Source organism: Anolis carolinensis, chromosome 6 (genome assembly GCF_035594765.1).
Source record: "Anolis carolinensis isolate JA03-04 chromosome 6, rAnoCar3.1.pri, whole genome shotgun sequence".
In the NCBI taxonomy this organism is placed as follows: Eukaryota; Metazoa; Chordata; class Lepidosauria; order Squamata; family Dactyloidae; genus Anolis; species Anolis carolinensis.
The window spans coordinates 41254804-41279541 of record NC_085846.1 but is presented as its reverse complement, the minus strand read 5'-3'; the positions used below and the strand labels follow the sequence as shown (position 1 = coordinate 41279541).

The following is a 24738-nucleotide window of genomic DNA, read 5'->3' as shown; positions in this document are numbered from 1 at the left end:
GAGTCAATTTTGTTCTGAGAATGGTTGCAAAAGCAAGAGGCTTAAAGACTGCCAGAAATGAGACCACACTGAATGGCAGTGGCAGGATAAGGAGGGGAAGCTATTAAGTAATTGCCCTAGGTGGTGGACGAAAAAGTTCAATTAAAGCTGAAAATGGAAATAATAATTTAGGAAAAAATGAGGCAGATGGGTCCGTGAGGTTATCAACATAAGATTTTGAAAGAAAGGTGAAAAGAGGGGTAGCCTGAAGAGTCAAGAACTGAAATGAAACTTGAGTGCCAGAGGTTAGGGAACATTGCATGTATTGCTGCTGAAAAGGATACAAATATAACACACCAGTCACAGCAATAGTTACTGATGACAACCCCTATCACTATAGCAAGAACCAGTTAATTAGCATCAATGTCAAGATGTTTGTGTAAGCATTAATTACTCCTACTGTGAATTGCCACTTTGATAGTTTAATGCTTTGCATTCAACTGTCACCTTTTTATTCTATTGTGAAAAGATCAGAATGGGAACATAAGGGCTAAATAAGGTAGAGACCTGACAAAAAAAGTCTTCTTAGACATAGAAAAAACATTTGAAAATGATGCAGGCTCTCAATGACGTTAAGTTAAACATATATAAAACATTCTGAGTCATGTTCTAAAACACTGTGATTTATTCTGTAGATAAAAAAATAATAAGAACATTAGTGTAAGATACATAGAAGTGTGACGTACATAATTTGGAAATAGTGCTTGTTTCTTCTTTGTGAGTTTCTATGACTGTTGCAGCCTTTTGTTGCTGCTACTGGATATTTCTGTAAGCATTTTATATAGAGGTAATTTAATTGCTTGTTTGGGTGAAGCCTGGATATCCAAGACAGAATCCACTCGGTGCTGCATCATTAAATAAATGTCTGTGTTCAATCTTCTAATAAACTCTATTTGTGAATCTTAAAGGATGGAAAATTCCCTACTAAAAGGTATTTCAACACCATCTCTATTCTATTAAGTATTTATTTGAGCAACCTAAATGCAGAAAATACATTATGCAAACTTTTGAAGCTTTACCGGCTTCTTCATAAGGCAAAGATATTAAAAATCATATAGGAGAATAAAAGTGATGATATTAGAGCCACTGGCCTACAATGTGGCTCAGATGTAAATGGTCTAGAGCAGGGGTCCCCAAACTAAGGCCCGGGGGCCGGATGCGGCCCTCCAAGGTCATTTACCTGGCCCCCACCCTCAGTTTTATAATATAATATTTTATATCAGTTTTAATAATATATTGTATATACATATAATATTGATAAAAATATAATGTTATACAATACTAATAATAATACCATATAATAATATTAATTATATGTTATATGTTACATGTAATATTACAGTATAGTGGTATAGTTCAATATCGTAATATAGAATGCTAATATTGTGCTATGCTAATATATTGTATGTACATACAGCTGCTTTGAGTCCCCTTTGGGGTGAGAAGGGTGGGATATAAATGTAGTAAATAAATGTAGTAATTAATTAATTAATTAATTTTAGACTTGGGCTTGCCCAAAGTCTGAAATGAATTGAAGGCACACAACAACAACAATCTTAATTCACTTGACTATCTCATTGGCCAGAAGCAGGCCCACACTTTCCATTGAAATCCTGATAGGTTTATGTTGGTTAAAATTGTTTTCATTTTTAAATATTGTATTGTTCTTTCATTGTTGTTGTTTTGCACTGCAAATAGGACATATGCAGTATGCATAGGAATTTGTTCGATTTTTTTTCCAAATGATAATTTGGCCCCTCAACAGTCTGAACAATTGTGGACCGGCCCTCTGCTTTAAAAGTTTGAGGACCCCTGGTCTAGAGCAATGGTTCTCAACCTGTGAGTCCCCAGGTGTTTTGACCTACAGCTCCCAGAAATCCCAGCCAGTTTATCAGATGTAAGGATTTCTGGGAGTTGAAGGCCAAAAACATCTGTGGACCCCAGATTGAGAAGCACTGGTCTAGAAAGATATCGATGTAGTCAAAGGCTACTTCTCTTGTTGGCCATCTGGGAACTAGGGACAAAGGTAATACAATATCTATCTATATCTATATATCTATACACATAATAAAAGTGAAAAATGTGTATGTGGAGGAGGTCCACTTACACAGACAACCTCCCGGCACCACAAATTTATTTATTTACAGCATTTTTGCCCTGCCTTTCTCACCTGAGGGGACTCAAGGAGGCTTACAAACAGTTATAATTCCCACTGAGCAGGAGACACTAATGGCCCTCCCTTCACTGACATGTAGGTTATCGTGAGCGCCATAAACACGTAGCCCAAACCCTGTCAGTGTCCTCCACACACTATTCTGCCCCTCACCCAAGTGAAGGCTTTCATGCGGGGACAATTTCATCCTAAATGTTCTGTTTTTCCTCCAGAATGGACATCCCAGGGTTCCTTAATTTGCATGACCCTGCCCACTGCCTCTACCTTAACCCTTTCCTATGGCACACAGTTATCAGAGGAATTGATCAGCAACTGAACAAGAGGTTTGGGGAGAATTCACCATGATTTACAAGAGTTGTACTTGACCTACATCCAGAGAGCACTGTTAATCCAACTGATGATGGGTCTGGACCAAACTTGCCATGGATAATGGGACTTGCAGTACCTTCATTGATACTGTGACCCCCACTGACAATGGACTAGGACCAAACTTGGCAGAGAGAAGCCCCATGACCAACTGAACATACTGCAGGAGCTAGTGGGAATGGACCTTGATTTTGGGAGTCATAGTTCACCTACATCCAGAGAAACTCTGACCCCTCCCCCCACTGACAATGGAACAGGACTAAACTGGGCACAGAGAAGCCCCATGACCAATTGAGTTGAGATGAATGGACCTTGATTTTGGGAGTTGTAGTTCACCCTTATTCAGAGAGCCCTGAACCAAGCCAATGACGGATCTGGATTAAACCTGGCACACAGACCCAACATGGCCAACTACGAATACTGGCAGGGTTTGAGGGTGACTGCCCTGGGAATCTGACAGTTGTAGTTCACCCTTATCCAGGCAGCACTGAACCCAGCCAGCACCGCCAGGTCCCCAAGCTAGTAGGTAATAAAACTTCAACTCCATTAACATCAGAAATGTAATTTCTCTTGAGAGCCAGACTACCCCTGTAGTGTTTGAAGCTAACTATCCTTTCTTTGAATCTCTCAAGAAGCCCCTTTAATGTCACATCTTGAGAAATATTTAGGTGCTGTATGGGTAGAATTTGCCAATTGGAGTCCAGATGCAAGAGTTTAAGCTTTATTCGGAGGTATAGGCCTCATAAACTATATCCCAGTCCACTGCTCCTCTCGTCAAAGTTCACAAAACTTTTATTAATAATTAAGATATTCTGGTACTAAATAAGCCAATTAACACATGGCAGGTGATGCATCTGATGAAGTTGGCTATAGTCCAAGAAAGATCATATTTTAATAAACCTGGTAGTGATGCCGTAATAAATCTGTTAGTATAGTGCCACAGGGATGCTGTGCTTGTTATCGCTGGTGCTCGTTTTGCTTTCGCCTCCTCCTGTTCTGCATCCCATGCGACAGATTTGGTAATCACACCAAATAATGAAGCTACTATGAGTCTTTCCCACAAAAGGTTAAAATCTTTTCATTTATATTTTTTTATTCAGCACTTTAAAGTCGAATGATCTTAAGAACGAGGCTGGGGCGAGGGTGTTGTTGTTTTATGGTGTTTTAATTGTTTTAATTGGTTTAATGTGAATTTAATTTGCTTGTCTTAATAATTCTATGTTTAATTCTGTATTAATAGTTATATATTGTAGGCTTTAAATTGTACTTTTTAAAATGCTGCAAGCTACATTGGGTCCTGGTCTAAAAAGAAAGATGGGGTATAAATATATATATACATAACCACAACAATAGTTCAATTTTTTAAACTGACTGGCAGGCATTTGCACACCTTGGATGTTTAGAAACATCTCTATGCTGCATTTGCATTGCCAAAAAATCCTCTCCTCCCCTACTACATTTCATGACAAATTGACTGGAATTTCTTCCAGGAGTCTACAATTATGGCACAGAACAAGCAAGAAGTAGAAAGGAGGATTTGCTCCCCACCATCCCTACAACACATAATGGTAGCAGTAGGAGGAAGTAACTTATTTTAGGGGTTTTCAGGTACAGACCCAATTCCAAAACACCACTTACACTCAATGCAGTGAGATGTTCATGCAACACTGGCATACTGTTAGTTTGCAACACTGACCCATTACAATAAATAGATCTCACTATAGCCAATGTCAGCATGTGGGTGCAGGAAAACTTCAAATATTGCTCTAGACATGTAAGTAACATTTCTGTATAAATGCAAATCGTTAAGGGGACTATAGTACAAGGGTTATCCAGAAAGTAGATTATGTTTTGGCATTAAAAATGAACAAAGTATAGGAGAAAACATTTACCATATGCAGTTGAAAGCTACACCCAAATACCACTTCTCAACATAGGTAAAGGTAAAGGTTTCCCCTGACATTAAGTCCAGTCATGTCTGACTCTGGGGGTTGGTGCTCATCTCCATTTCTAAGCCAAAGAGCCGGTTGTCCATAGACACCTCCAAGGTCACGTGGCCGGCATGACTGCATGGAGCGCCATTACCTTCCCGCCGGAGCAGTACCTATTGATCTACTCACATTTGCATGTTTTCGAACTGCTAGGTTGGCAGGAGGTGGAGTTAACAGCGGGTGCTCAAGCCGCTCCCAGGATTTGAACCTGGGACCTTTCGGTCTGTAAGTTCAGCAGCTCAGCGCTTTAACGCACTTCGCCACCAGGACTCCACTTCTCAACATAGTCACCATTCAAATCTAGGCACTTATCATAGCGATGAATGAGCTTGGCAACTCCTTCCCCACAAAACTCTGCCGCTTGCATCCTCAACCAGCCGGTCACCCCTTCCGCAGCTGCGTAACGTCACCAAAACGCTGCGTTGAGGACGCAAGCAGCAGAGTTTTGTGAGGAAGGAGTTGCCAAGCTCATTCATCGCTATGATAAGTGCCTAGATTTGAATGGTGACTATGTTGAGAAGTGGTATTTGAGTGTGGCTTTCAACTGCATATGGTAAATGTTTTCTCCTATACATTGTTCATTTTTAATTCCAAAACGTAATCTACTTTTTGGATAACCCTCATACAAACCTGCTAATTTATTTCCCTCTACTCAGGTTGTCTTTTTAATCCATATACAGTAAGACCACCATCTCCATGGGGTATATGCTCTCAGCTGGACTGTCCACAGAGATGAGAGAATCTCATTAAATTATCTGATGTCCAGTCCCAGTATACCATAAAGTCACTCTGGAGGACCAAGAAATTCCTAGAGAGGCATCTTTCAGGGCTCTATGTTAACTTTCAATGGAAACACACCATAGAATCACCTGGAGGACCTAGCAAATCCCTAGAGAGACCATTTCCCCCCTCTCGCCACAAGTAAGTGGAACCACAGATAGGGGTTCTGCAGTTACAAGGCTTTGATTGTACAATCGTGTGACCCATTTTAAATGTTGATGGTATAAAGCCATATTAAAAACGATATAATATGGAAAGATTTGCATAGGCAGAAGGGTATACAATTGTCATTTATCGGCATAGTTTAAGCCATTAAGATGAAGGTATTACCTAAGATGTTGTTTTTGTTTCAATCTTTACCGATTTTAATGAATGACATTTCATTGAAATGATGACAAAAAACTTATACATTTTTATTTGACATAGAAAGAGACCCAGGTTTAGATTTAAGATAAGATTTAAGATTTAAGATTAGATATAAGATATTGCAAGATGACAGGAAGAGAGGCAGAATAGCTCTCCCCATTTTGAAAATATATTATTACTCTTGCTATTTGACATGGCTGAAGGACTGATTAGCTCTGAGAAACAAAATATGATTACAATTAGAAGGAGAACATCTGAAATTTGGGATGTGTGCCTAACTTTGGTATGTAAAATAAAAACAGGTTCAAACTTTATTTGAAGATTATTATTTTGAGTGTGGAATAAATATAAAATACATTTTGTTCAAAGAGGTCACTATGGCGATCTTTGCATTAAACTTTGTTCAGATGAGAAATTCCTTTAGAAGGAAAATGGTTGACTAATGAGGTTCGGTTATTATTACACAATAATCGATACAGATTAAAGATGAGAGAGGAATTAATGACAGAGGGTTTTACACTGCAATAGTTCACTCAAAGACAAATTACTGAGTGGTTGAAGTTGGATAAAAGCATATTTGGATTTGTAACAAATAAATCAGAATTTCAAAGTATATGATATTCCAGGGATGACAATTTGATTGCAAAAATATACAACCTACTGTTAAAATATGAAATGGAGGAAGGCCAAGTGACAGATTGTATGATTACGGTAAAGGTTTAAGTCCAGTCATGTCTGACTCTGGGGATTGGTGCTCTTCTCCATTTCTAAGCCGAAGAGCTGGCATTGTCCGTAGGCACTTCCAAGGTCATGTGGCCAGCATGACTGCATGGAGCGCCGTATGATTAAATAGGCACAAAATATAGGTACTGTCATGAGCTGCAGAGCAGAACAGGTTCACAAATTCAATTGAAACAATGGGAGAAGATTTGGACAAAGATTCAGAAATTTACTTTGAATAATGATTTAAATTTTGTAAAAAGATGCCGATTTTAAAAGAAGCCGGCAGGATTTCTAAGATGTATTATGATAGTTCTAGTAAATGTTGAAAATGTTGGGACATTTTATCATATGTGGTGGTCTTGCAAAAAGACCCAGAAACATTGGACTCAAATACATATATGGATGCTAGAAGAAATTTCACAATGAAACCAGAGTTTTACTTGCTGGGGATGCTGGACGATCAACTAGAAAGGAAAACATTGAGATTACTGGTATACAGTATATGCTTAACACTACGAGAATCATTTATGCTCAGAAATGGAAAGAACCCGCTATCCCAATGCAAGAAGAAAACTTGTGAATTAGCTGAGATTGGTTAACTGATGACAAATCATTGGCTAACTTCAAGAAAAACTGGGATTTAATTATCACATTTTTACAACAAAAGAGAGGGACATTTTTCAACTATTTATCTTCTGCTTTAGAAAATTCTTATTTAAAGTGGAAGGGTGGATATATAGTGATATCTAGAGGGAATGAAAAATAAGAAGTAAAAATTGACAGGCAATGAGTATGAGACTTGTCGAGTAGTTTTAGTAGTTGTATTTTTTTTTCCGTGTCAGGAGCAACCGGAGTTGCTTCTGGAGTGAGAGAATTGGCCGTCTGCAAGGGTGTTGCCCAGGGGACGCCCAGATGTTTTGATGTTTTACCATCCTTGTGGGAGGCTTCTCTCATGTCCCCGCATGGAGCTGGAGCTGATAGAGGGAGCTCATCCACACTCTCCCCAGGTGGGATTCGAACCTGGCAGCTTTCAGGTCAGCAACCCAACCTTCAAGTCACGAAGCTTTCATCCCCCAGGCCACCGGAGGCTCCTGTATGTTTAGAATGTATTTATTAGTGTGGGTCTGTTTACCGTATGTTAGGGTGATTATGTTAGATATAGTTGTGTGAGTTGTTGTAGTAATTTAGTTTTATACATCACAAAAAACTTTTTGCCTGGTATAGTTTCTGTCTGCCTTAATTTTTTCTTTCTGTATTTATGATAAAAAATAATATTAAAAAGATACCAAGGACCCATTGTCTACTCTGCTTTTTGTTCCTAGATTGGTTGTTTAAAAAACCCAGGAAGTCACAACTGCATTGAGAAACAAAACTCTATTGTGGGCTCACCCACAACACTTTAAAATACATTTTCCGTGTGCTTTCCCCATGAATTAACACTTGGTATTTCTATTTTTGTACATGAATGAAAACTTTTGTATACTTCCTCTTTATTTACTCTTTCCTGAACCCCATGATTTCTTTGGGCATGAACTTTAAACAGGGTTCAGAATTGTGCCATTTGCAACTCCACTTTTTAAAAGAACTTGAAAAAATCATCCCGGAGAACAGAGAAAAAACATATAGTGTTTCTCTTGGGAGCTCTTACAAAAAGTATCCTCTCAGCCCAACCACCAGATGTGGTTTGAGACTTCCCTACTTTAGGTCCCCGGTGAGTCTTCAAGATAAAGCAATAAAACTGTACTCATATAGTACTAACCATGCTCTCAATATTGCAACAAAGTGATTACTAAGTCATAGCAGGATAGGAGGTCAGATAATTTCATGTGAGAAAAGAGTCAAGTTCAAAATGACCCAACAATGGCACAGGATTGTACAGCACAGGGAGAGCTAAAGACTGGACGATAAGTTACAGTGAAAGATGGAACTAATGCTAGTGGTATAGCAATGTCATGAGATAAGTTCCTGATTCTTGGAGTATATCTCCACTACAAGCTTGAACTGTTTTGAGACTAGCTATTAGGCTGTGCAATCAATGAAAAAAATGTTTCAATACTCATTACAAAATTAGGGGTTGGGGGGAATAATCTCTAAAGTATTTCCAAAATTGAACAAAGTCTGTGTCATAACTATAATGAGTTAACTACTTCTTTGTTACTTTTCGTTAAGTAATTGTGCCAATGGGGAAACTTCAGGGGCTCCTTTCTCCCTCATTGTTAGAGCTATTGGCATGAAACTTGCTACAATTATAGCACTGTTAGGCCATCAAATTTCAGAATGTTTCACTCATCCACAGTTTTTTGAGGAAAACATTTTTAAAAAACCTACAAGAGCTATCTTCTTGAATTTTTTATACAATGAAACAAGATAAGGGGGGGGGGAGTTTCAGAAAGATTCATACATCTACTGGTTTTTGAGAATTTTTAAAAAGCTTTGACAAAAACATTTTTAAAAGCCACAACAGCTATCTCATTGGATGTCTCTCGCTATATGATCCACAACACATTATCCAATAGAACTTCAGTTTAGGGATTTCCTGCCAGACTGGCACTGATCTTGCTAGTATTGAAATATCAGTCAGTCCTCTTTGCAGATTCAATTAGAACTCTGGCTGCTGCTAAGAGGGACAAATATGTCCCCTATCCTAATTGGGGTTTTCTGATGCTGAGCAGAATTCTGAGAAATGTAGTTTAGGGCAGTGCCTTTTGAATTCTCTGGCATACGGCTTCTCGCCTTCTCAAACTACATTTCCCAGAATTCTGTGTTCTCTCAGTGTCCTTCCCAGCTCACTCAGCTCATCCCACCCAACTGCTTTCCTCATGGTGAGAGGGAGCCTGTCTTTTCTTAATTTAAAGAGTAATGGGGCCTCATTGGCTTCACCTCACTTGCTTGTGCTAAAAATGAAACTGACTTTGGGAAGCTTCTGAGGGATACAAAATTTAAACAAAAATACTGGGAGAGTGTTTCTGCGTGGGTGCCCCCTGTGTTTCTTAATATTCGTTGGCATGTACAAATCCTATGAATTAGATACGACTAACAAGTTATAAATGAAGTTTTACACACCCCTACTAGCTATCATGTCTCTCCCTGGAGAACCTTGAGAACTGTTATACGAATTGCCAAGAGAGTATGAAAAATTCTGCTTAAGTGATTCCTAGTTCTATCTATCACAGAACTACAATTTCTCTCCACCTTCAATTTCTCCTCAGTACCACATAATATTTGGAATCAACAGCAGACATACCATACTTAAAGCATGGTTTTTCCCACCCACTGGAGGGCTCTAATCACATTCATTATATCTAATTCCTGTTTCTCCATTTGTTTGTGGTTTATATAAGACTCTACACTCCCACATACTGAATAAGGCAAATATTATGCATCTCTGAAGAGTACACTTTGAAGCAAAGAAGTATGAGCTTGGCAGCTTCTCAAGTAATGGACACAAGAAAGTGATAATAAAAGTGCCATTATAGTAATCCATGGTCAAGGAAAGCAATACGTTCAAAGGTATTGTTATGTTAAGATCATTGTCCAAGACTTGATAGTCTCTTCCACACATTTTTTCCTCTCCGAGGGCTTGGCTCGCCTCTGTATATTTTCTTCTGATTTGAATAATTTTGGAGTTTTCAATGCCTATGAATATGGAGTTCTGAAGATCTTCCTCAAACAAAACATTTTTCCACCACTGCTGGCATGGTACTTTCTCTCTCTTCTCTCTCCCTGTCAATAAGCACTGGACACATATAAAAATAAAACTGCAGCCCATACTCTCCATCACATGCATTCCCAGTTCCAGAGAAAATCCACTTCCCCTTTTACAGGCATCTCCTACCTATCCCCGTCTCACACATGCTTTTGTTTTAGCTCGATGATTCTTAAACACACTGCCTCTTACCTGATCGCCATCCTTGGGAAAGACGCTGATGTAGAGATTGTCGAGCACTTTTAGCTATGATAGCTGCTAGATCCTCAAAGTTCAAGATGAACATGATGACAACACCTTCCTCATTCTTCACAGGGACCACATCCACCAAGCATCGGATGCAAGATGCTGCCATGAAACACAAAAAATGAAGGCGATGTGAGTAACAAATAAACTGAAATAAACAATTGTAGCCCTTCATTGGACTATGCCCAATTTCAATCTGAATTTCACCGCATTCCACAATAATCTTGTCAGATGACCATTACAGAGAAAAGACATCTTGAACTGAGGAGTATTATTTTCCCCTCCCCCAAATTTCTGACATTTTATCCTGAACATATTTACAAAAAGGTAATATAAGTAAATATCCATATCAGATAATATGAACAAACTTCTGTATGTATCATAAAATTAGAAATATACTGTACTAAGTTACCATGAATCACAAATAATTTTCTACCTGCATGAGTTCAGCTGCCATTTTCTACTAATTACTACATTTTTCCATATTCCACAATTTGAAGCAGCAATTTGAACCTAGATTAAAGTTTATGTACAAGGTTTTGCGGATGAATGGTTCAAGTAGTACTTTATATTGTTTTAAATTTTGTATATTGTTATTTCATTTAACTGCTTTTAACTGTTTTATTGTTTTGTTTTATTTTATTGTACTGTGGTGTATTGGCATCGAATTTTGCCAGATCTGTAAGCCACCCTGAGTTCCCTCGGGTGAGAAGGACAGGATAGAAATGATGGAAATAAATAATAATGGAAGATACAGTATTGGTTGTCTGAAACACTTCAATTATCCTAGCTCCATCCCATGAAATCCTAGGATTTGTAGTTTGCTGAGCTATTAAGAATTCTCTCTGAGAGCGTTCTAGACAGCTCCCATGGACAGTAAAAGCACTAGAGCTCTTTAGAACAATGTTTCTTATACTGTGTTTCAGACCCTTAGCTGAATGTTGGGGCCACAAAAAAATTGGCAATGGTAAAAGGTTTCTGAATGTCACCCATTTCCACAAATTTGTTTGCAACAACGCAGAGTGTTTACAGTAGACTCTGATTCAGCTGTACTCCACAAAAAAGAAAATCAGCATGTTAAGCAAGCCTTGTAAAAGTTCAGCAAATATTTGATTTTTATACCTATTTTACATTCCTTGGACAGAAAGAGGTTGCAAGCAGAAAAAATCAAAAAGCCCTGATTTAGAAAAGATTTTCCTAATGAAACTACAAATCCTCGGAATCCTTTGAATGGCCTCACAGTAGTTAAAAGTGGCACCAGAGTACTATAATTATGTAGCATAGAACATACTCCAAGACTAAAGCAAAACAAAATGGAGTTGACATTTAAAAACTGGTTCCAGTACATTTTTGACTATGTCATTTATTATAGCTCCTTGTACAAAACATTTAGAAAGAAGTGCCACCTTCTTCCCCTCTGCTTCATTGTGATTCCATGGACAATGTTGCACATGGAGATACATTCAAGTTTAGCATTTGTGCGGCATTGGTAAGAGCTACGCTTGATTAAAGTTTTGCTCCAAGCATACTTTTCACTAATGCGGAGAGAGATTTTTGAGCTGGTGTCAGAGCTCAAGTCCTGAATGAAGAGGAGGAGGAGGAGGAGGAGGAGGAGGAGGAGAAAGAGGAGGAGGGAGGCTTCTTTCCAGCAGACAAATTCAGTAACATAGCTGAGCAGTTACCTGAGCAGTCTGAGGATGTGGACCCTGGTACTGCTCAGTATTAGCCAGGCCCTTCAGATTTAGAAGTGCCTGAGTCAGAACAGGGTCAGACTGAAGAGCAGGATTAATTCACCCTGTCCGGCTTTAGCTGAAACTAGATTCCATACAGGTGTGGAGGTGAAGTAGACTGGCTCAGAGGAGGACTACACAGCTGTAAAGGTTTGCCACTAGCAGCATAAATAACAGATGCTGGCAGTGGCATGGTGCTGGCAGCAATCGTCGTTGTATGGAGAGCTTCAGCCGAAAATCTTGTAAAAATTATTCATAATTTTAGCCCCACTTTTCCTTTGAAGAGGTTATTCAACTACATTGACATATTTAAAAAGGATTAAGAAATGGACTTCCGGTGGAGCCAGCATGGCGGCAGGGTCACTTCATTGAGGGCTCTCAGTGAAGCACCGCATAGAGCAGTCGGGTTTGAGCTGTAGCTCCCCTCCTCAGCCGGATTGAGGTGCTGAGGGGACGCAGAACCCGTGTGGCACCCCCAAGACCCCAAAGATTGCCTACCCCTCAAGGGCGGGTGATCGAGTGGGTCGGGAAGAGCCAAGGGTGGCAGACTGCTCTGCGGGAAACGGGAGAAATCCCGCACTAACTGCCGACCAGCACCACCAAGACGAAGAAAATTGAAGAAAATAAAAGCGACCCCTATTCACAGCAACAAGCGGTGAGTGGGGAGCAAATAAAAGAAAATCCAGCTGGAGCGTATGAAATCCCCGGCGGGGGAGGGAAATCTAAAGAAATAAAAAGAAGGGAAAAAAGCTGAGTCAACAGAAGGCAGAAGCGGAAGACTGAAAAGGGGTTAAATTTAACTAATAGAACTTAATCTATTAAAGTAAAGGACGCTAGAACAGTTTACCAAAGAATAATCTCCCTTCCATACTTTACCCCATTTGGTCAAAAAGAAAGTTTGAAAGGCATAAAGGTTTGGTGGGAAACCCAAGGAGAACGTAAAGACAGGAAAAAATTATATATAGCTTCGCAAACCACCCCGGTGCCTCTCGTTACCCTGACCGTTCAAATAAGAAAGAAGAAACATCCATAGCAGGACCCTGACCTTGACGCCATGATGTTTGGTCTACCCCAACCTTCTCTATAAACAAAGCGTCTGGAAGAAGACGGAACTGGAAAGGAAGGGCGGGAAAGGAAAGTGAGGTGGTGGGGGAAGATCAGCAGAAAGGGCGGAAGTAAATGAAGAAGCCATTTTGATTAAGGGCGGAAGAAGACAGAGGCAGAGAGTGTGTAAAAAACGGAACGGAAAGAAGAGATTAACTATATAAAAGCAGTGACCAAAAGGGTTAACGGAGGAAATAAGCACAGCTGGGTCGAAGGGGAAGGATTGAAATCCCATTGAGAAAAAGTAGCAAAGAGTCCAAATCAACTATATTAAGTTGAAGGCTAAGTTAGCGGAGGCGGCGGCGGCGATCGGAGGGACCATCTAGGTAACGAAGAATCGACGGAGGTGACAAGAGGAAAGGACAAGACAGGACATTGAAACCTAAGAATTCAAGGAGTCAGTTTATTAAAGAGGTGACATAAGGCAACTGTTGGCAGAAAGTGCAATTGGAGTTTGGAAGATAAATTTATAAATTTATAAAGAGGGTCTTCTTCTATTATTCTTTTTCATTATAATAAGCTTCTCAATTAGCTTGATTGGCGTAACAAATTTATAAGTAAACAAGCAATTTTTTATTTAGTTAATTAATTTATTAATCTATTAAATTCAAGGGAAGGAAAAATTAGCTATAATTAATTAATAACTAACTAATCGAATCAACCAATTAAGGAATTAATATAAACAGAGGGAATTAATTTATATAGTTAATCATAATTAATTGAAGGTAAACATTATAGTTTAAATTAAAAATAATAGTAAAGTGATGAATTAATTGTATTATTAGGATTAGCTTTCTCTACAGGGTCCTTGTAGATTATTGTCTCAAACAAACAAAAAACAGTCGAAGTAACAAGCCTGGAGGAGGTTGACAAGAAAATTAAGAAAATAATTTTGTGATTAAGAATTTGGGTTAAATTGGTGTGGAAAATACTACTGCTATTATAAAACTAATTAGCAAATTAGCAATTAGCAAATTTAAAATAACATCCTCCAAGGTCAAAGGAGATCTGCAAGGTCTCCAGAGAAGACCTTCGCTGGGTTCAGCAGATGTAAGTTTCCGTGATATGATGGCGGAATTACAGAAAATTTCTCAGAAACAAGATATATTCCAGAAGGAATTAAGTGAGATGAATGTGAAACAGAATTCTCAACAACAGCTATTTCAAGAGCAGTTTGAGGAAATCAAGAAGGAAATAAAGGAAGAAGTAGGACAGATTAAAAGAGAAGTTGTACAATTGAAAGAAGATTTTAGAAATCTAGAAAAAGGAGAAATAAAAAGGGAAGAAACTCAGAAAAAAATACAAGAAAAGATTAGGGCATTAGATTCTAAACAAGAGAAGTTGGCATGTAACCAAGAAAGACTAGAAGCCAAGGAATTGGAATATCAATTAAGATTTTGAAATGTGCAAGAAGACCCAGAAGAGAATATAAGCCAAATTATAATAGATCTTTTAACAAAGTTACTGAACATCTCAACCATAAATCTAGAACAAGAAATAGACCAAATTTACAGAATTTCAACGAACTACTCCAGAAAAAATAAAACTCCCAGACACATAATAGTACATTTAACCAGAAAGAAAATCCGAGAAGAAATATTACGAGAAAATAGTAAAAACCCAATATACTACAAAGATACAAAAGTGGCAGTGTTAAAAGAATTCCCCCAATCTACACTGATGAAGAGGAGACAATATTTCTTCTTAATGGAGGAATTAAAGAAGAGGAAAATAAGATTTAGGTGGGAAAGGAACGAGGGAATTATGACCACTTATAATGACCAAAAACATTGGCTTACCTCGGTGGATAAGGCTAAGGAATTTTACAAACTACTTATGAAAGAAACGGACACACCACCAGGAGTATCAGATAAACCAAAGAAGACACCACCGACTCCGAGGCAAGGGAAAAATAAAAGAGCTAGATTTGTATCACCAGGACATGAAGACACAGAAACGGACCAAGACCAAGATGACCCGGATATGGAAGACCCAGCAAAGGACTTAGATAATCTTAAATTGGACCCACACCTGAGACAAGAGGATGAATGAGCAACAAATAAAGTGTATAGCATTAAATGTTAATGGTTTAAACTCTCCAAATAAAAGAAAAAAGTATACAACAAATTAAGGCGTGGCAATTATGATGTGATAGCACTCCAGGAGACTCATATTGCTCAGAGGCATATAGCACATTTAACAAATAAAATATTAGGCAAGGAATTCCTCTCCTCTTTTGAGAAAAAGAAAAGAGGGGTTGTTTTATATATTAAAGAAGACATCCATTCAGAATTGACATTCAAAGATCAAGAGGGGAGAGTTGTAGTAGTACAAATCATAATTGGAAATAAAAAGATTTTAATATGTAATATTTACGCTCCAAATGGCCCAAAATCAAAATTTGCGGAAAAAATAAAAGAAAAGTTAGATAGAGAGGAATTCGACGAATTAATCATGCTGGGTGACTTTAACGGAGTTCTGAATAGTCAACTGGATAAGAGTAAAAAATGTAAAAGGACACCAAAAGATAGAATTTCTACATTACCAAAGAATCTTCTAGACTTAAAGGAGGAATTTGACTTAATAGATGTATGGAGAGAGAGATATCCGAATAAAAAGGATTATACCTTCTATTCGGATAGACATCAATTATGGTCGCGCATAGACATGGTGTGGGCTACAAAAAATCTTCTTACAAACATTAGTGAAATTAACATTCAGCCAAGAGAGTACTCGGACCACTGTGCGGTGGAAATGACTTTGAATCATAAGTCATACTACCCTAAATGGAGACTAAATGAAAACTTGCTTAAGAAAGAAGAGGACGCAATAAAATACAAAACAACTTTCAAGGAATATCTAAAGATAAATAATACTGAGGAAATGAACATTAATACAGTATGGGATGCTTCAAAGGCAGTAATGAGAGGATATTTGATCCAACATAGTGCGAGAATGGTAAAAACAAAGAAAAAAAAACTTAATGGACATTAAAAGTAGAATAGCTGATAAAGAGCGTGATTTGAAGAAGAATCCGGATGATAAAAAATTAGAAAAAGAACTTAAAATGTTAAATCAGGAAAAACATCATATGGAATTAGATGAACAGGCAAAACAACTAAAATTTATTAAACAAAATTACTTCGAAAATGCGAATAAACCGGGGAAATGGCTAGCCAAACAAGTCCGCAAAAAGAAACAATCACAAAAAATAGCAAGACTAATGAAAAGGGACAGAGAAATAAATACGGATAAAGAGATTTTAGATTAATTTAAAAGCTATTTTGAAAAGCTCTATACAAAAGACCCGATCTCAAAAGAGGAGATAGCTAACTACATAGGGAAATTCAAGCTACCTAAGATTTCAGATCTACAGAGGGAAAATTTAAACAAAGAAATAACAGAGGAGGAAATTATATCTGCAATTAACAATATGGACTCTAACAAAGCCCCGGGCCCGGATGGGTTCACAGCGGGGTATTATAAGGTACTAAAGCAAGAATTTATTCCATTACTTAAGAATGTTATGAATGGGATTTTAAGAAATCAAGGATTCATGGAAAACAGGAGAAATAATAGTAATTCATAAAGACCAAACGGAAAAAACAGACATACGTAATTATAGACCAATTACACTCCTTAATACAGATTACAAAATATTTACCAACATTTTAGCCACAAGATTGAATTTTTTTTTAAACGAATGGATAGGGGAGGAACAGTCGGGATTCCTACCTAAATGTAACTTAAAAGACAACATCAGAACGGTGATTGATGCAATTCAATATTTCGAAATTAATCATCAAAAGGAAGTGGCCTTTTTGGCAATCGATGCAGAAAAAGCATTCGATAATTTGAATTGGGACTTTTTAAAATTGCTGATGCAGGAACTAGACTTAGGTTATCAATTTACGAACACAATTAACATGATATATGACAAGCAATATGTTAAAATTCAAATTAATGGTTTAATGTCGGAGGTATTCGAAATTGGGAAAGGAACCAGATAAGGTTGCCCCCTTTCTCCTCTTATTTTTATATTATCATTGGAGCTTTTATTAAAGGGTATAAGAGAGGATAGCAGTTTAAAAGGACTAAAAGTGGCTAAACATGAATTTAAGGTGAGAGCATTCGCTGACGATTTAATAGGTATAATTGAAAACCCATGTAAAAATTTAGAATTATGGCTGCAAAAAATAGAGGAATTTGGGGAATTAGCGGGTTTTAGACTGAATAAGAAAAAAACAATGATCCTAACAAAGAATGTAACAAAGAAGAACCAAGAATTATTAAGCAAAAAAACGGGCATAAGCTGTGTGACTAAAATTAAATATTTGAGAATATGGATCACCTCAAAAAATTCCCAACTCTTAACAAATAACTATACTAATGTATGGAAAGAAATAAGGAAAAACTTAGCAACATGGAAATTCTTAAATTAATCACTTCTGGGAAGGATATCCCTGGTCAAAATGAACATTTTACCAAGACTTTTATTCCTCTTTCAAAACATTCCAATAATATGAAACATTAAGCCATTCAAAGAATGGAATAAGGATTTAATGAAGTTTATTTGGAAGGGGAAGAAATCCAGGATAAAATATACAGTATTAATTGACAAAAAAACAGAGGAGGATTTGGGTTTCCGGATTTAAAACTTTACCACGATGCCTGTGCCCTCGACTGGATCAGACCATGGATGAATCTCAACAAAGAAAAATTACTTACACTGGAGGGTCATGATCTGAGAGTGGGTTGGCATTCGTACTTTGGTATGAAAGAGAGAAAAAAGAGAAAAATTTTGGAAACCATTTTATTCGCTCCTCTTTATTACGAATATGACAAAAGTATATAAAAAAAATATTTAAAGATTCCATTATGGCTATCCACTATGGAAGCCAAACAAAGAAGACTCTTAGGATGGTCTAATTGGCCAACGTACAAGACTTTGTTAATTAAAGGCTCAGAAATTCTGAAATCACATGAAGAGATAAAACAGAAATTTGCGCATATTTCATGGTTACACTACATGCAGATTAAGGAGCAATTCAATAAAGATAAAGAGTTTGGGTTTTATCAAAGTGATCAATTCTGGGACAAAATTTTAGAATCAGAAAATAAGATAATTACAAAAATTTATAACAAATTACTGGAGTGGTCAACAGAAGAGGAATCAATAAAAAAGTGTATGATCAGATGGGCAGAAAATTTAAGAAGACCTATAATGCTGGCAGAATGGGAAGCTATCTGGACCAAAAAATTAAAATATACTTATGCAATGGACCTGAAAGAAAACTGGCTAAAATGTTCCACCGCTGGTACATCACACCAAAGAAATTAAATCAAATGTATAAGAATACTGCAAAAAACTGTTGGAAATGTGAGGACCAAGCGGGAAGTTATTTTCATATGTGGTGGACATGTAAAATTACAAAAATCTATTGGGAGAAGGTCCATAAAATTTGTCAGGAAATCCTTAAAATCGATTTCCCCAGAAAAGCGGAGTACTATCTTCTGGGGATAACAGACCAGAATATCCATTTAGAGCCTAATGATGATAAAATATTTACTTATCTAACGACTGCCGCCAGAATCTGTTTTGCCAAAATTTGGAAGCAAAAAGAACTACCGAACACGGAGGAATGGCTACAGAAAGTGAGAGAAATAAAAGATATGGACAAACTAACTTTCTTATTAAAGAGAAATACAGGAACCCCGATAAAATTCACAGACTGGAGCAAAGTAGAAGAATATGAAAGGAAAAGTAAATGAAGAATCAATCTGAACGAGTAGAAGACTAACCTCTTCTGGTCTTCCAATTTCCAAGTTATGGTCTACTGGAAGCAAAGAATCTGTGACACAGCCAACAGAAAGGCTTTCATCCTTTTTATTTTTGAATGATTGCCTTTATTACGAAAGTGACTGAGGATGATCTATAATAGTTTTGTATTTTTGGTTGGTCTTTTTAAAAAAAATTTAAACGTCTCCTCTACTATCTTAATCTTAATTTCTGCACTTTCTATATCCAAAATGTTCTCACTCTTTCGTTGTATTATACTATTTCTCAATATATATATATATATATATATATATATATATATATATATATATAAAGGATTAAGAAACACAGACTTCAATTGTAGAGAAGTTGCTAACACATTCGGTAATGTCTAAAGCAGTGATTCTCAAGTGGGTGCTACCGCCCCCCGGTGGGTGCTGGAGCGATCCAGGGGGGCAGTGATGGTAGCTATTAGGACACAGGGGCGGGGCCAGAGGAGGGGTGGGGCCTCTTCCCAAGTGCCGGAGATAGGGCTGAGCACCTGAGGCGCTTGTTAGACCACACAGGGGGTGGAGCTAGAGGAGTGGATGTGGCTTCTTCCCAAGAGCCCGAGACAGGGCTGAAAATCTATACCTCTCCTGAGGCGCTTGTTGGGACATAGAGGGCGGAGCTAGGGAATGGGGCGGGGCCTCCTTCCAAGAGCCCGAGACGGCTGAGCCTCTATACCTCTCCTGAGAGGCCTTTTAGGACTAAAGGGCGGGGCTAAGGTGGGGGCGGGACCTCTTTCCAAGAGCGTGGGCTGAGCCTCTGTATACCTCCCCTGAAGCACTTGTTAGAACACGGGGGCGGGGTATAGAGGTTCAGCCCCATCAGGCACTTGGGAAGAGGCCCTGCCCCCTCCTCTAGCCCAGCCTCCTGTGTCCTGGCAGGCACTGCAGGACAGGGATAGCTCAACCCTGTCCCAGAACTCATAACCCCGCCCATCCCAGTCCTGGCCGCCCATTTGTGGCCCCGCCCATCTCCCCTTGCAGCCCTGCATCTTGAACTAGGGGAGAGGCTCAGCCCCACCCTCTTGAGCAGGAGCCACGCCCACCCCTCTAAGTCACACCCCCTTCCAGGAGGTGCTGGGTAGTATTTTTTCTGGAAAGGGGGCAGTAGGCCAAATAAGTTTGGGAACCACTGGTCTAAAGTGACATTATGAAACCTTTTACTGTTTTGCCAAATTTTTCATGACCCCAGAATTGAGCTGAGGGTACCCCATTTGGGGTTGGGGTCCACAGTTTGAGGAGCAGTGTCCTAGGACCTTTTCATACGGGGCTAAAACAACTCAGTTTTGCCCCTTTTGGCCAGACGACGCTTGGCAGACCCCCCCCCCCCCCACATTCCTTTCAAAGTGGAGGGAAAATGTTAGACAGCATTTCCTCCACCACTACAGGGAGGAAAGTGTGTTTTGAGTAGCTCCGATGGGGCCACCTTCACTTTCCTCCCCTTTTCCCCATGTGATTGCGGGGGGGGGGGGGGAGCGGCAGGGTAACACAGATTGCTGCCCTTCCTCCCATCTGATGAGGACAGGGACAGGTGCCAATGCACCCTGTTCCATCCCCACAGCATGATGGGGACAGGAGGGAGGATGCACTGGATGATGCGAACCACGTCACACACCTTCGCTTTCACCAGCAACTGAGGAGGTCCCTAGACAGAGAAGTTTTATAGATCTGCTGCCAATCCTCCCTCTTTCTTTCTTTGCATGAGCAAGAAAGATTCCCTCTGTCTACTTGTTTTAAACTACAACTTCTTCTTGAGGTAGTTGATATTGCCAAGGCTTTTATTGGTTTAATTCTTACTTCCTGATTAGGTTAGTTTCTATAATTAAAACAGTAGCATGAAAAATGGCTACTTTAGTCTTTTATCAGTTCTCAGCTCTAACTTGCCTTTTCATTTGTATGGCTTTAGAGTCGGCAGTAAATTACATCAGAAAGGGTTAGAGGATGTTGCCTAATGGGATCAGGGCAGGCATGGAGGGGAAAAATGAATTCCTTTGTGGCCCTAATGTAATCCTGAATAACATGCCTCTTCTGAAGCTAGGATTTGGGTAGGTGAGAGGTTCCTCATGGTACTGGTAGCACATTTAGTTTGGCCCTCAGCCTCAAGGTTTTCAACCCTGGCCTTTGTTTGCATACTATCTGAAGCTAAAAGAAAAATAAGAATTGCAATTTTCAGGAAAAAGTGGAAAGCAAATGAAGGAAAGATAGAAAATGAGAAAGAATGAGAATATTCTTTTTCTCCATTTTATTCCCTGTATTTTCCAAGGTCAATCTGGCTTCTCCTACCAGTAACAATTAGTTCTTGGTTGTGTAAGGTACAAATTTATTATCAAGCAATTGCACACAGAGAAGCTTAGGCTATCATCCACCACTATGTAGCTCTGGGTCTATACTTTTTCTGGCAGTGTTTCCCTTCTCATCTGTCACTGGTGCAACAGGAGGACAGAGCGGATGAGATTGCTTTGTCTATACAGTTTTAAAGAGCTCAGGTTCCCATAATCAAGAGCAGATGGCCAGTGTCTCAGTACTTCAAAATCTATAGTGACGTCAGTTATGTGTTATGTGCAGAAGAAGTCAAGTGTATGTATGTAAAAGAGAGGGAGATGGAGCGAGGAGGAGGGGGAATAGATCCATTTAAATCCTTTTCAAGTCCAAGCTCTGGGATTTGAACATCTATTTAAGAAGCAGGTGGAATAAAAATCAACAAGAAAGTGCATAATTTAGAGACCAGAATGTATCACATTGTAACCAGTGGAACATAATGAGACCTTGAGCAGTGGTCCATTTGTTAGTGACTTTAGCTTAAAGTTGTCACAGACCCTTATCGCATTGGGATATAGTTTTTGAGACACTTTCAATACGATTCCAAACATGTCCTACATGATACTTGTCCCATTTTGTCAGTAATCCATTAGAATCCATCTGCAAAACATCGCAGAAATTGAGTAATTACTCATGGGATTCTAATCATGTTTTTTAAAAATATGGTTCTGAGGGACTGTTCTCATGTGATTGTAAAATCATGATGTATGCCATCAGCTAAAATCCAGCGAGGTTGGAAGTTCAAGACTTCCAGGCTATGATACTGTGAAATATTAGATTTGTGATATAGGGAGGCATTTGAACAGATTGGGGGGAGCCAGTCTTCCATATTGTGATGAGTCGAAGCACAGTACTTTAAAAATGTAAGCATAGGGTGTGATGGAGTCAGTATGCAGCTACGGTAGTCCCTTCAGGGAGATAGGGTGGGATATAAATAAAGTTTTATTATTTATTATATATAGTCTGAATATAGTATGCATCCAATCTTTAAAAAATACGGGATGCACACTGTTATAAATGGAGTATATCCCACTGAGATAAGTTGCACATGCTTTAAAAAGCCTACTAATACTGGAGTCTAGCAAATATTATACAAATATTTAAATTGCTACCACTGGAGGGCACTGTCTCCAGGAAAAATGGGGGGGGGGGGGGAAGCAAAAATGGTCATCTTTAAAAAGTTTCAAAACCTTAACAGTAGCCATTGTTTCTCAGATACACAGCATTAATGATTTTGTGCCTCAAGGTCACAATTTGATTACACCTTGGACTAAAGTAGTGGTTCTCAATCCGTGGGTCCCCAGATGTTTTGGCCTTCAACTCCCTGAAATCTTAACAGCTACTAGCTGGGATTTCTGGGATCCACAGGTTGAGAACCACTAGACTAAAGGAATAATTGCTCCAAATAGCAACTTTGACAGTACTAACAAAGAGTCTGGTATTTTCTAGTCTCCCAGTCACAGTTTTCCTAATCTAGGAACTTGTTGCTTGGTTCCTATTGTCGTCTGCAACTGGGTCTCAGCTTAAATGAAAGAAAATTCTATTAAATTCATGCTGTTATTATAAATTGACAGGCTACGTGTGGGCCTATACAAAGACAGTGGGAGAAAATGCCTGAAAGGGTTACAAAGCCGGGGTGCAAAGCATAAAAAAAGATGGAGCAAAGTGAATTATTCATGAAGAGAAATGCCACACTTATGTTTTCACAGTGGCAATAAATATTAATAACTGCACCATAAAAAGAGCACAAAAAGGGCAGCTTGACTAAAAAAAAACTAACTCCCTCTAAAGATATGTGGTATGCTGTAAATACCTGTAATATAACAAACTAAAGGTGGTGTTGTCTGTTAAAGCAGAAAATACATAATCCACAAAAAGATAAAGATGTTCATGCCAAGTTTGCCTATCCACAAGCTACCCTGAACTACAGAACAGAAACTTCAAAAAAAGGAGAAGGAAGTAATTCTCCATAGCCATTGAACAGATGTAATGTATTTTAATAGATACATAGATAGATAGATAGATAGATAGATAGATAGATAGATAGATAGATGATTAGAAAGATTCTGCTCATTGTAAGTGTTGGCTAGCAGTAAAGCGTGCTGGTTTTCAAGGGTATCTGAAGGTTTAAAGTGAAGACCAGAGAGGCATAAACTAGGGACCATTTTGGATAGTGTAGCAAATCAGAAAACATTCAGAGATTAATTCTGGGGGTACAAAAGAGTAGAGAAAGCAAAAGTGAATTAGAAAGACAAAAAGGCTGTTCATACCCTGTGTGTGTGTGTGTGTGTGTGTGTGTGTGTGTGTGTGTGTGTGTGTATGTGTGCACGTACACGTACTCTGAAAGAGAACAAGGCGGTATTGTGTTACAATTTGTCAGGGCTTCCTTTTCAAACTGTGATTTCAATACTAAGGGTTACTTATTGTAGATCTTTACAATCTGAGTTGGTGAAAATCCAACTCCCTGATTTATACTGGAAATGTCATTTCCCACTGGCCATCCACTAATCTAAATGCTTGGGGAAAATAACAAAAAGGATTGTTTTTTTTCTAAATTGAGGATTGCTGGACTTTGTTTTGCCCTCTGGAATCACTCTCCCATAATCCCAGGTGTGATCATCTCTGACAAGCTCAAAGGCACTACATTCTGGACTGTTACTACATATATGGGATACACATGCCATAATACAGAAAAACAGATTCAGTTCAGTGCAGCGCTGAATAACAGGTTCAGAACAAGCCAAAGAAGCTAGGGGCAAATGGAGCAATGATATTTAAAACAAAAAAGGTTGGATCAGATTTAAGTATGTAAAACAAGGTTGATGGCAGAAGATTTCCCCTCCTCCACACAGCAACTACTCTGGTGTCCTAAGAATGCTGCATATGGGACACCCTGAAAGGTGTAAGCTGTTGTACAGTGGCAAATAGGACCCCAAAATTGAGGGAGCTTTCTGTGTGAGTTAATTGAGCATCAGTAGACAGAAAGATTCTGGATCTATATCAGAAAGCTATCACATACACAAGCTCTAGAATTAGTTGCTCAGTTAAGTACGTCCAAATGCCAGGCAAAACAAGAATTTCTTCTGCTTCTGTCAAATATTGAAACTGGATTTTAATTTTTCTGGTTGTTTTAGTAGAATTGAATGTTCTTATTTTATAATGTTTTATTTTTATTATGTTTAGCTTTGTTGTATCGCCTCCTATTGGCAATGGAATATTTTGCTTTATGTTGGAAACCGCCCTGAATCCTCTTGAGGAGATCTCTCTCTCACTCGTTCAGTCGTTTTCGACTCTTAGTGACGCGATAGAGCAGTATATAGATAAAGATGATGATGATGATGATGATGATTAAACTCACATTTTAGAGAA

At 38.5% G+C, this 24738-nt stretch overlaps 1 protein-coding gene across 1 annotated transcript in view; it reads right to left on the bottom strand.

The window, feature by feature from the left end:
- kcnh6 (potassium voltage-gated channel subfamily H member 6) overlaps positions 1 to 24738 on the bottom strand; it is a 163227-nt gene that overhangs the window by 81570 nt on the left and 56919 nt on the right. Inside the window, 1 exon segment of the mRNA XM_016994498.2 lies at positions 10337 to 10492. Coding sequence (XP_016849987.2) covers positions 10337 to 10492 — 156 coding nt within the window.